General features: G+C 35.3%; 1 protein-coding gene across 1 annotated transcript in view; it reads right to left on the bottom strand.

Annotated features, from left to right (window-relative positions):
* Window positions 1-1,264: 1,264 nt before the first annotated feature.
* Window positions 1,265-12,613, bottom strand: part of LOC114355435 (homeotic protein empty spiracles) — a 48,182-nt gene continuing 36,833 nt past the window's right edge. The window contains exon 3 of the mRNA XM_028308274.1: window positions 1,265-2,782. Coding sequence (XP_028164075.1) covers window positions 2,585-2,782 — 198 coding nt within the window. The 3' untranslated portion in view covers window positions 1,265-2,584. The remainder of the gene's footprint in view (window positions 2,783-12,613) is intronic.

Genomic DNA, 12,613 nt, shown 5'->3' with positions numbered 1-12,613 from the left:
TCTCAGAAAATAAATATACTCAATACTTCAACTCAAAGTCTTTTGTATCATTACAAAAATTATGCAAATCGTCCGAGCCAACTTATTCGTGGCGCAAGTCTGTTTCAAAAACAAATTCATAACGCATTCAAAAGCAGTAAAATCTTTACGACGGAAAACAACAGCGCTCGGTGCACTCCACAGACTAATAAGCTCTTAGACTCTACATTACTAGCTCTTTAATCTTCAGGAACTACCAAACAGTAGACTTAGATGCCAATTCAATGGGAGTAGGATACCATTTACCAATCATTCTAAGACACAACTTCAGTATAGTAAACAATCTAACACAGAAAACCCAATTGTTTTTAATTTACTGTAAAATAAAATTTCTAGTAGTTTCAATAATTTTGTTAGTGAGTTGAGTTGTTCGGTAGTTTTTTTTTTTACATAATAAATCTCTGTGCAAATTGTGCTTTTGATAGCTCAAAACGACAATTATCATACTGGGTGGTATCACTTTTCGTTATTAATGAAAATAATAATAAACGACGAATATACCATCGGAGGAGATAGCAAACATTTGTTGAACAGCTGTAAAAAATATCATGAATGTGAAATGCTTTTGTCACATTACGGCGAATCATGTTAAGCATTGTGCCATCTTTAAGATTTTTTGCAAGAAAACTGTCAAGTCTAACGTGCTAGTGGCTGCGCATTAATGTCAAAATAAATACTAAGCTTTTGCGGCGTCTACGAGCTTAAGTTGTCTGTGACGTGCTCAAAATGGCGAATGAGCTTAATGCACGATTATAAGCCTAATTTGTATTTTCTTTTCCGTCTTTTGTTCGTTTGATTTATGATTACGAGTATCGAGTTCTCGTATCGATTTACGAATCGATTTAAAACAACGTATTTAGGTATTACCGGTGTGGTAATAACTTGTTTTGGGAACGGTATGCGTTTTTAAACAACTAACAATGGATTGAATTTTAATGAAATATTTTCTCTTTGTCTTTTCGACAGACTGTTAGACTTATATAAACACTAGCTTTCCGCCCGCGGCTTCGCCCGCGTGGAATTTTGTCTGTCACAGAAAAACTTTATCGCGCGCGTCCCTGTTTCAAAAACCGGGATAAAAACTATCCTATGTTCTTTCCCGGGACTCAAACTATCTCTATGCCAAATTTCATCAAAATCGGTTGCGAGGTTTAAGCGGGAAAGCGTAACAGACAGACAGACAGACAGAGTTACTTTCGCATTTATAATATTAGTTGGGATTTAAGATCTGCTACTGTATGACCTTTAAGTGACACAATAAATGCTTTATTGATTGATTGATTGATTAGTCAATAAATGTAGAGTCAACCAACGTAGGCCTACGTTCATCAATGTTGACATCTTCTACTTATTTTTGTTTTTTCGCTCTACATTTTTGAGATAATTAGGTTGTGTTTTATATTGTCCTCAAATATAACGCAATTAACTTTTAAAAGTAAAACAAGCAAAAGACAATAAATCTTGTAGTTTCTAAAAGTAGTTTTGACGAAAATAGAGTGGTTTAATTTTAGTCACAAAAATCCCAGAGGCACTATTCCGAAACCTAAAAATAGATTGTAATTAGCTATTTTTATTCTTTGCACAATAGAAAGCAAAAGTTCGTTTCTTCGAAATAAAAAGTAGGTTTTTAAGAAGTCTATCCCTAGTTCATAGTCTTCCCTATAAGTTAATCCGATAAGAGTGTTCATAAAAAACCGATATGTAAAATGTAGAGTCAATAGTGACTATTAATGTAATGAAATTGTGTTTTATAACACGCTTAACTATTGATCTTAGAACCCATAACGCATTCTTGACCATATTAAATATGATTGTAGTCACGTTGTATGCTCACTCCGAGCGCGTACGCCTACCACAGATAATATCGCCCAAATCGGGCGCGTAGACAAATAGCCATAGAGAACAATCGTCAACAGATTAAAAACAATTTCGTGCCGTCCACGCAATTACTGAACGCGATCCGAGCCCAAGATAGACCGTTTCTGAACGTATCTCTTAATAATAGGCCAAACGATGCAATAATCGCCTCCATCTCTATAAATATCGACCGTCCTGCTCCAACGCGCGGTTATTATATCCGCCTATCCTCCTCACCGTTGACAGAGCTCGTTTAGAAACCACGACCTATCAGCCTTTAAGATCTAAATGTCTAATTGTACCCACATCACCGAGGAACGCATTCGAAGAGGCATTTTTAATTAATTTAGCCCCAAAACTATTATAATACGACCAATTTTGTTATCTAATAAGTCATGACGCGCTAACAAGCCGCCATCTTGAAATGTGGACCGTTAAATTAATGACACGTTCCGTTTTCAAAATATGGTTAACAAATTGGTGTGAATTAACCTTTTTTTAGTGAATTGGAGTCGTCGATTGAATTTTGTGGAAGATTAAACTTCATGGTTAGAAATTAAACTTTCTTAATCAAAGTTGGATTAGCTAATCCAACTAGAATCAATCTCGGATCGATTTCGAATAAATAAAGAGTAATTAACGTCTATAACTAACAATTAATATTTACAGTCACTGTGTCCTGAAACTTTTACGTTTCGTTTTCACTTTCACTTAAATCGTCCATATCCATGTCTATTAGTTCTTCGTCTTCTTCGTAGGAGTTGTTGAACTGGCTGCCGTCGTCTGGCTTGGAGCTCGAGGAACCAGATTTGGTGCCAGTCTTTGCTTCTTCTTCTTGCTGCATCCTTTTATGCTTCGTTCTTCTATTTTGGAACCATACTTTTACCTGTGGAAGAAGAAATTTTGATTTTAGTCAATTGTAAAGACGTAATTTACCTACTATACCGATTGTTATACAACTTATTATACATTATGACACATCCTCGTGTCAAATCAAGTTTTTAAAGTATTGAAATCAAATTATGCAAACACGACAAGCTATTACCCTGACGTGTAATTAATAATATGAAGTTATCATTCTAATAACTATTATATGGCCGTGGGAAATAATAAATGTCTTTCCTTTTATTACACATCAAGCATTAACTACAAAAAACATGTTCATAGTAACAAAAAATAATAAACGATAAAGGATTGAGGGAAGAGCCAATAAAAATCCAACGCAACCCTCTCGCGTTCATTTATCATTTACTATTGAAAGAAAATCCAACGTCGAAAAGTTTTCTAGTTTCCCGCGCAAAATCTCCGCCATATTGTGCCATTTGTCACGCGGGTAATGGCTTGTGAAATCTATTCAGATTGTATCCAGCCAGGGTCGGGATGCAAGGCCAATAAACAAGGAGGGTTAATGCGTACTACAGCTTAAAAAGTTTCGTGGAAATAGGTTGGATGTACGGATGCCTTTGCCAATAAAAATAACGGTTAAACTCTTTACTATTTAAAAAAAACTTAAGAGAAACAATATTATTTTGTCAAATGAAGCTGAACATGTAGTTCAAAACACATAATTTTTAACTTGACACCAGCAAGAGGCATAGCATAGACATTTAAAAAAACTTAAAACATATAATATGTTTATAACCAAAAAGTTTTGAACCTAGTAAATATACTCGTATTTTTAGTGCTCTACCTATATCAAACTTAAGGTTAACTCTATCGACTTTAATGACATTTTCATTTACACTTCGATGATGATAATGTTACCATCTGTAAATAAACATTGTCATACTTTCACGCTATTTTATTGTACGTGTGTATTTAGAATTTCATGAAAATACTTAGTATAAATGCATAGCAAGATAGCATAATATCTTTGCTGTATTCTTTGGCAAAAGCCAATTCGTAATAATTCAGCCTACAAATGCATTGTTTTTATACAAAAACCAATAAAACTGTATTCCATTGAAATTATTTTACTGGTGACTTTATCAACTACAAGTAAATGTAATTTATTGCATGTTTGTATGTAATTTCACGGCAATGTATTACCGCTTACATATTGGAGTGGTGTTTTAAAAGCAATACAGTTTATGCTTATGGAAAATTGGAAAATTATTGCCAATTGAAAAAGCTAAGACGCCATTTTGGTATTGCTTATTTTATGTTCGATAACGAATGATGGGTTTAACGTTTTAGTATTCGATTGTTTTGCGCGAAATGTTTTTCTTGTTACATACATTTTGAATAATACATAAAAAAGCTAAACTTGTCTCAACCTTAAAATGTAGGTTAACAAAATGTCCACGTCGCGAACGAATTTAACCAAAAATAACACATTTATCGATATTTACTTCTAAGTTTTAACATACTGTTGACAACTCTCCCAGAATTTCGCTACTAAGTAATAAAATAATGCTAATGATAAAAATATGTATCCGAATGACAAAAAGAACGTGATCTCTACATAAATTCATAAAAATAGTCCAACAAAAACATTATTGTCACAAAAAAATATCTTTCGTAATTACACTAGTCTCAAAATACTTTCAGCACCTCCAATCTAACGCGATTACTAATTTAATTTGCTTCATTAATGTTCTTAAATTAACGTTGTCCAATGATGCGACTAGAGCTGAGAAAAAAAAAGTTTTTTTTTTTGTTTTTAGCAGAAAAAGCGAAGGCATCTGATTGGCCGATGCTTTCCAGTCCAGAGGCTGGGGGGTTCCCTTCTAATACGGCATTAGTATGGCCACGGTACATTAAGTGGGTACCAAACATCAAATATCAATCAGGGAGCTTCCTGGCCTTTTGAGGGTAATGGTGCGTGGAGAGGGGAGCGTGATGGTGTGTTGATTGGTGGATTTAAATATCGGAGGTTTATTGATTTCAATTTGTTTAGGTTATAGTAAAGCTTCCATGTTTAGTTTTAATAATGCACTGATTTATTAATGAAATAGTAAATTGACATTTAAAATGTTTTGCCGGTTTAGTTTTAAACATAATGCATGGCATTATTTACAAATTAAACACTAAATAAAAAATGTAAAATACATTTTTGACAAAAAACTATATTAATTCACTGAAAAAAATGTTTAGTTACTGCTTACACAAAAAAGTGATCACCAGACACTTTGCTTTGAGGAACAAAATGTTGTGTAAATTAAACAAACAATTTTGTAGTGATCTTNCTAAATTTGGTTTGGTTATAAATAGTTAACATTTACTTTGCCAGTAATTTTCAGAAAATAGCACCTAATTCCTGTACATCTATCTATACTAATATTATAAATGCGAAAGTAAGTCTGTATGTCTGTCTTGCTTTCACGCCTAAACCACTGAACCAATTTTGATGAAAGGCATAGAGATAGTTTGAGTCCCGGGAAAGGACATAGGAGGATAGTTTTTATCCCGGTTTTTGAAATAGGGAAGCGCGCGATAAAGTTTTTCTGTGACAGACAAAATTCCTTGAGGGCGAAGCCGCGGGCGGAAAGCTAGTTCATAATACTTAAGTACAGTCGACAGCACATCAAGCTATACATTTTCGTTGCAATGTCGCCCCTATCGCAACTACGTAAGATACCACAGTGTTTACGTTGACGTGCTGTTGACCGTACATGCAATGAACAAAATGCATTAAGAAAAGTCTGTCATTCGCACAACCTCAACGGAAGGTATGTAACACATACCTCACTTAATGTAACACATACCTCATTTTAATGCCGACAATTAACTCCTCAGCGTTACATTGTCTTCTTTTGTTTCCCTATTATCCTCATACGACTGTAAACCATACAGTATATTTAGCAGTCATAAATCTTAATTTTACTGCCTATACAACCGAGTAAAATTCGGCTTTGTTCTCACAAACGGCTCATCAACTTTAACATAGTTCAATCTTATTCAGTTATATTAAGAGCTATATTAAAACAAAAATATACAGTCCCATGTGCTGTGCAATAAGTAAGCAATAACTACCAGGTTTTGTGAGTAGAGATGTCATTTCGTTAACCCTTTGTGTGCGTGATGACATTGTAAGCAATGGAATGGAAGGTATGATTAGTACGGAGTTACTGTTAATACTTAACGTGTTCATACTGTTCATGTTTGGAGGCTTTGTTGTAGTAAAAGCATAATTTCTGTGTGAATTTTCCGCTTAACTATCAGTAACTATCCGTTTTCGAGTAAGGTTTTTCAGCAAAATATAGCAAATTAAGCAAAATTATTTAAAAAAAATAGGTTGATTGGCGCGAAAAGGTAACTGCTGGTTAACTTTCGTTTGCATTTAAAGTAATTTTAAATATGTAGAGACTATCCACTTCCAATAATATTATTTCCGGCTCTATCTACTTCAAGCATTCAAGTTTTCATTAAAGAAAACTCTATAGTTATTTCTTATTCATAACTAGCTGACCCGGCGAACTTTGTTCCGCCTTAATGGCAATAAATAACGGGATAAAAAGTATCCTATGTCCTTCTCGTGGCTCTAAACTACCTACCTGACAATTTTCAGCTAAATCAGTTCAGCCGTTCTTGAGTTATAAGTGGAGTAACTAACACGACTTTCTTTTATGTATATAGATTTATCTATTTAATATTGAGAAACAACTAAATTAAAGATATAGGCTAAGTTATTGCGTAAAATTAAATCAATTTCTACATTATTTATTTTATCAAACAACACTGATAATCTCCTTTTTAGAAGATTGACTGTTCCCTGTCAATATTTCAAATTTTAATAATTTTTTATTCCAAACAAGTAGCAAATAAATTGGCTCCATTCTCCAGCAGGCATCTCATTTTTCACTCAAAATCTGAGCGAGACAAAACATACATAAAACATGACTTACAACGCTATACGTCTCCCAAGAGTTATTCAGGAATTAGGGTCCCGTAAAACTTACGAAATGAACCTTATTTCATTGGGGAAGGGGTCAGAATTGGTTGGCAAAGTGTTAATGGGCCCCAGGGACCGTTCACCATGGTTTCGCAAATTTGAACTGTTAGTATTGATGAGTTGTTCATGATACCAATCTCAATTGGGGTTTGCGGGTGTGCCCCTTGATTTAAAATAAATAAGGTGAATTAATACTCACCGTGTTTTTAATTTAGCTTTATTTCTGTGTTGCCATATGTTCTAAAATGTTACTGGGAGTTGAGAAATTCTGAAAACTTCATAAGTCTTCTTATATTTGAATTAAGTTAATTTAACGGTTATAATAAAGACTGAAATAGTCGTTTTCTTACTTAAATTTATCACGATCTACGTTATAAAATCATCTAAATATTTATTACACTTGTGAACACAAAACCTATGTAAGAAGCTGTAACTTTTTTATTTTACTGTATACTTTCAGATGTCCAAGAAAGACGGATCATCGGTTGTCATACACACTTGAATTGTTAGATAAATGATCCATACTTATTTTGTTTTCCGCAATTTAGTGCAATCACACAAAAGTTGAATGAAATTGACCCATAAATTCATTTACTACGTTTTGAACTTCGACCGACCGTAAACTCGCACACAAAAGCGTTACAAACAACTGTCCTAAACAATAAATGAACAAGCAATTATCGTCTTCTGATGCAAATTTAATGCCCCAACTCCACCCGTGGAATGACAATAAAATTTTAATTCCCCCTCATACAGAGAAAAATGCATCTGCCGACATTGTTACCCGAAAGAATACCCCGCGGAATAGTAACCAACTGTGTCGATCATTCTCGAATAATAAAACTCATAAGTCTCCACAAACAATTGCTTTAATAGGGTAGGGAGAGCACATCATAACGCTACCCGTACTAAATAAATAGAGGGCAGCACTGGCAACACGGCCCAAATGCGATTAAGTACTTATGTACGCGATTATACCGTTCCCCTACGGATTAACAGCTGACAGAGACGGCCTGAGACGCGGCCGAGAGTGCGAGAGGGATGCAAAAGAAGGGGAGATACGCAATTAAGGGGGTAGAGCGTGAATTGGGCCAAAATTTAAGCGAAAAGCTATTTATCTCTATATTACTTTATTGTCGATCCATTAGCGTGCGAGCGGGACGGAGCGGTGTGGGAGAGAGAGAAGCTATTACGCGACAAATTGGGGTTGTTAGGTATTTGCCATTTTTACGAGTTACGTTCTCCCTAGTGGTTCCGTCGGATTGCGTGCGAGAGAGACGGTGTGCCAGATGTGACTGGTTGAAGCGAGACGGACAATCGTGACATTTAATGTAGTTATGAAAGATCAATTGGAGGTTCTAATGGTCTCTTTGTGATATTATAATTGGTAACGGGTTGAGCAATTTATATTGCCCGGTTAGTTTTCTTGATTAATGTTTGGCTTAGAAAATTACGGGTAGCCATTTTGTGGGTAATCTTAAGTAATAATAGCTGTAATGATGGTTTACAAATAAGAATTTTTGAAACACGTTTGATTATTGCGTGCGCGTAATTTCGCTACTGCGTGTATTATTAACGTGACATGTTAATGATGAACAGATAGAATTGGTTATAATGTTAATAAACACGTCGATAGTTACGATAGATGAAGAATTTACTTTCTATAATGTAATCAGTGTCTGAAATAAATTGTTGCCAAATTATTTTGTGACATTCCATCTTCTTTTTAGCTACAGATATATTCTATTCTTTTCTTAATATTGTTTTGCTGCAACTTTACTCTTCATGTGTGTTAAGTGTATGCAAATAAATGATTTATCTATCTATCTATAGCTTGCTTGCTTTAAAATTACACACTTATACAGGATGTTTGGCGGAAGGTTAGACAAACTTCGTAGGTGTATAGGTAAGGTCATTTTAAGAATACAAGTTCGCCCATTTGACCCTAAGTGAACTACTTTTTTTTTAATTGATTTTTTTTTTTTCGAAATTTCACCTGAAAACTGCTTAAATTTTTTTGTTTCGATATTTTCACCTTTGAGCAAGAGTATCATTGACAATTGGTATTTATATTGTCAGTACATAAGAAAATAAAATTGGTACGAGCTACGATAAATCTAGCGTCGTCCTTGACTCAAAGTAGTTTTATACTGAAAGACCTTAATTGCTGCGAGGACGATAGCTCATCAAGATAAATGCTGTGACATCTATCACGCCATAAAACGGGTTTCCAGTTTGATTATGAACTAGCTTTGTGAAACTTATACTAAAGTGTTATGACCGAGTTTCTTCCGCCACTTCTTCTTAGCAGCAGCCCATATGTTGTCCCGAAGTGGTGGTAGGGCAAGCTATATTTGGGACGTGTATAAGTGCCCTGGAAAGGGCCTATGTACTGAATAACCTATTTCATTTCATTTCAAAGCTACTGCCGCGACACAAGCACAGCTTAGGTATGTACTAGTACAGTCACATCAAATAGTTTGTGACACCCAAAGTGGCCAAAAAGCTGACAACACAACCTTATTCCAATTGTAACATAGTCGTCTTGCGAACTTTGACTACATTGAGTGTCACGAACTAGTATTTGAACGCTGACTGTACAACGAAGGGTGATGTTTGTTAACATTTTAGTGGCAATAAATGACTTTTTATTGTTTTACTTTACATTATCTTAAGCACTTGTGATAAGAGCGATTTTATTTAGGGCTGATTTTTCAATCGTCGGGTAACTTTTAACTAAAGAATAAGTTTGTCATTTTGGCATATTTCCCATACTAAACCTGTCAAAGTGCCAAACTTATTCTTCAGTTAAAAGTTATCTGACGATTGAAAAATCAGGCCTTAGTCTACTGTTGTTGACTGTACCTTTCAGCAAGGCTACATGCAAAGTACAGCGGAATTAGTAACGCGCCGCATTGAATCGTATTCGAAGCGGAAACGGCTCGCGCGATAGCATCGTTTAGGTTAACATCGGTTAGGGTTAGCTTAACTGGACTTAAAGAGGTTAAACCCATTTGTATTAAACGTGCCATAGCGTATGTATACTGGTATTGTAAAGAACGCGGTTTCATAGCTTGGTTTAGATGTATGTAGGTAGGTAGAGGGTATTTTTTGCTTATTTCAGAGAATAATTCCAGAGAACTGTTGAAGTATATGGGTCCATGTAAACTTTCTGAATGTCATAGGTCTATGACTATCTTTTTAAAAGAAAGAAAGGTAAATAAATATAAGATTAAATGTCTATATGCCTGAAAGTGTAGGATATTTCTGTAACCTTGTTTCCATGCAAAATAAAGAACTTATTGCACTAATCTTTACGAAATTTCAAATTAGGGATTAATCACATCTTTCGTGTCCAACGAACGCTCCATCCCCTGTACTTGATCGTTAAAAAATAGTAGGTACTTGAAATAAGTTAATTTTAACTAATGTTATGGTCTATAAGGAAGTACAATCTTAATGCTTTTAATTAAAGTTAATTTACAGTTAAATTTAACAAAAGGTTAGAGCTTTATAGTGCGGCGTTGGCTCTATCTTGCCTTCAGCAAGTAGTAAAATAACATTAACATCCGGATAGGGGAGACCTAGGTGAGTTGTAACAGAGGAGAGTTGTGTATTGTCGATTCTTGGAACTTATTAACTATTAACGAGTTCGTAAAAATGCGTGTATTTTTGTTCAAGTCTCGAGCTAACAAATGCGTATTGCGAGGTCACTGATGTTTTTTTTTTGTGTTGAGCGGCTATTCTACTTCTATAAAGTCCCTATCACTGCGACTGGTATCGATTTATTGTGAGCGCCACTGTTTTCCTTACATTTCGCCTCCGAGTCCTGCATCTATTAGGTGGGCAGTATCTTTTGGAGGGCGATATGTTTTACATCCTGTGGGCTTAGAATGTGTTTGCCCAGCTGTTAGCTACGCTTGCGCATCAAAGGTCCGCAGTCCGCTAGGATGTGTAGTGGCGTTTCATGCGATTTACTAATAGATAGAACTTCGAACTCCTCCTATGTTCTTCTGATTAATTTCGTTGCGGGTCCAATGACAGTTAACTTTCCCCCGGGACAAACTTGACCTTCATTAATTCTCCTCTGTTACAACTCACCTCAGTCTCCTCTACAATAATTAAAATTCATCGACCCTAGTTCTATCTTCAAATCGATCAGTTTAGTGTTGCCAGCAATAACTATATCCGCCCAGGAAATATTAGTTACTGCTTATTTATAAAATCAATTTGTAATCAACGAGTGTAATATGCGTTGAATATAACGAGTAAATTGTATATTATATACCGGACTTTGTATATAAATGGGCGATTGATTGATTTGGCTTCCTGTCTTTTTATTTACTTGCTTCACCTGTCTCTATTTTGGACAGTCATAAAATTGTTATGCGACCCGCCCATGATGTGACTGAATTATATTTTGTAAGGTACTATAAAAATCATTACATACATTTAAAAAAAATATTTTCATTCGAAAGTAGAGACTATTAATTAAAATATGTGGTATCTTATCAACTTCTAATATTTAATTGATATTGCGCAATAAAAATTTTACTTAGTCTAAACTTAATTTTGTAAAATTGCTGGTGACTGTACCATACATTATATCTCATGTATTTCTGGTACACAGACCTCGTAAGACACAGATCAGAAGCATTAAGACGCTCAATCACCCTGTCGCATTCCCGCAGTGCCTCGTGTTAACCTCTCGGCACCCGCGGCTCCTCCCCCGGGGTGAATAGAGGGTGAAACGGGTGGGGTGAAAGCAGGGTGACGCGCCTGCGTCGTCCGAGATTGAGAGGTGTTGATTTAGTTAATCAGACCAAACTTCAGCTGGGGGGATGGTTTCATTGCCGGATTAACCCTTGTTAAGTAATTGGGCAGCGTTTAACATTTTGCTTGTCAGTATTTGAAGGTAATATGATGCGAGGAGACTAAAAATTACGAAATACAAACTTGTAAATAACAACTTGTGTCCGTTTTAGTGTAGCTTTGGAACTAGCAACGCTTAAGATCAGATAGGCTCATAAAAATAATGCTACATTATTCAGGTCAAAACTTGACATTTCAACGGACACTTTCTAAAATAATTCAAAAATGACATTTCGATTCATCTTGGATGTTACCTATTGCTCAAACGTCAAATTATCGATTTTAAATGCCAGCCAAGCGGGTCGAAACATTGAGCAGTTTTTACTGCTTTACAACTGGTCTTTACCATCGTATATTCCATAACATTACCTATATTCGATTTTACCACCCTGTTCGTGCCAATTACTTCCGATTCATACCATACTTGCAATATCATATCTTTACAATTAAAGGCACTACTTATAAGCCATTCACGCCGTTTCTAACATTGTTATGCCTAGAAAATACTGTTAACTAACCAAAGCATCAGTTTCAATTTTGGAAGTTTTTTATTTATTAATTTTTTATTCTGAACTATCTGCAGTCGTACTGACAGTTTCAGTTCTGTACATCTCATGATGTATCACCTCGATCCTTAAGAAAGTTCAATTCTTTCGAAGTGAACCTCCAAGTCTCAACAAAATTTTAAAACATTGAAAAGAACCCTCTTTCCATCCAATAATCGAATTACGCACAGCAAACATTTTACGTTAATCGCGCAGCTGGCCGATAATGGGCCCAAATTGCCGGCCCAGAACCTGTCGTCGCGTCCGAGTGGTTAACTTTGGGCGAGTTATGCGAGAGCTCTAAAATCTTTTTTGACTTTAAACAAAGTTTTGAACAAATATTGTTTTAATTTTACACTTTATTATGAGTATTGATTGTTGGGCACAGATTGGTCGGCGAGTCTTT

The sequence above is a fragment of the Ostrinia furnacalis genome, unplaced genomic scaffold (genome assembly GCF_004193835.3).
Source record: "Ostrinia furnacalis isolate ACB-3 unplaced genomic scaffold, ASM419383v2 OfSCF2409, whole genome shotgun sequence".
Lineage (NCBI taxonomy): Eukaryota > Metazoa > Arthropoda > Insecta > Lepidoptera > Crambidae > Ostrinia > Ostrinia furnacalis.
The sequence above is the reverse complement of the archived record's forward strand: the minus strand, read 5'-3'. Positions and strand labels throughout refer to the sequence as shown.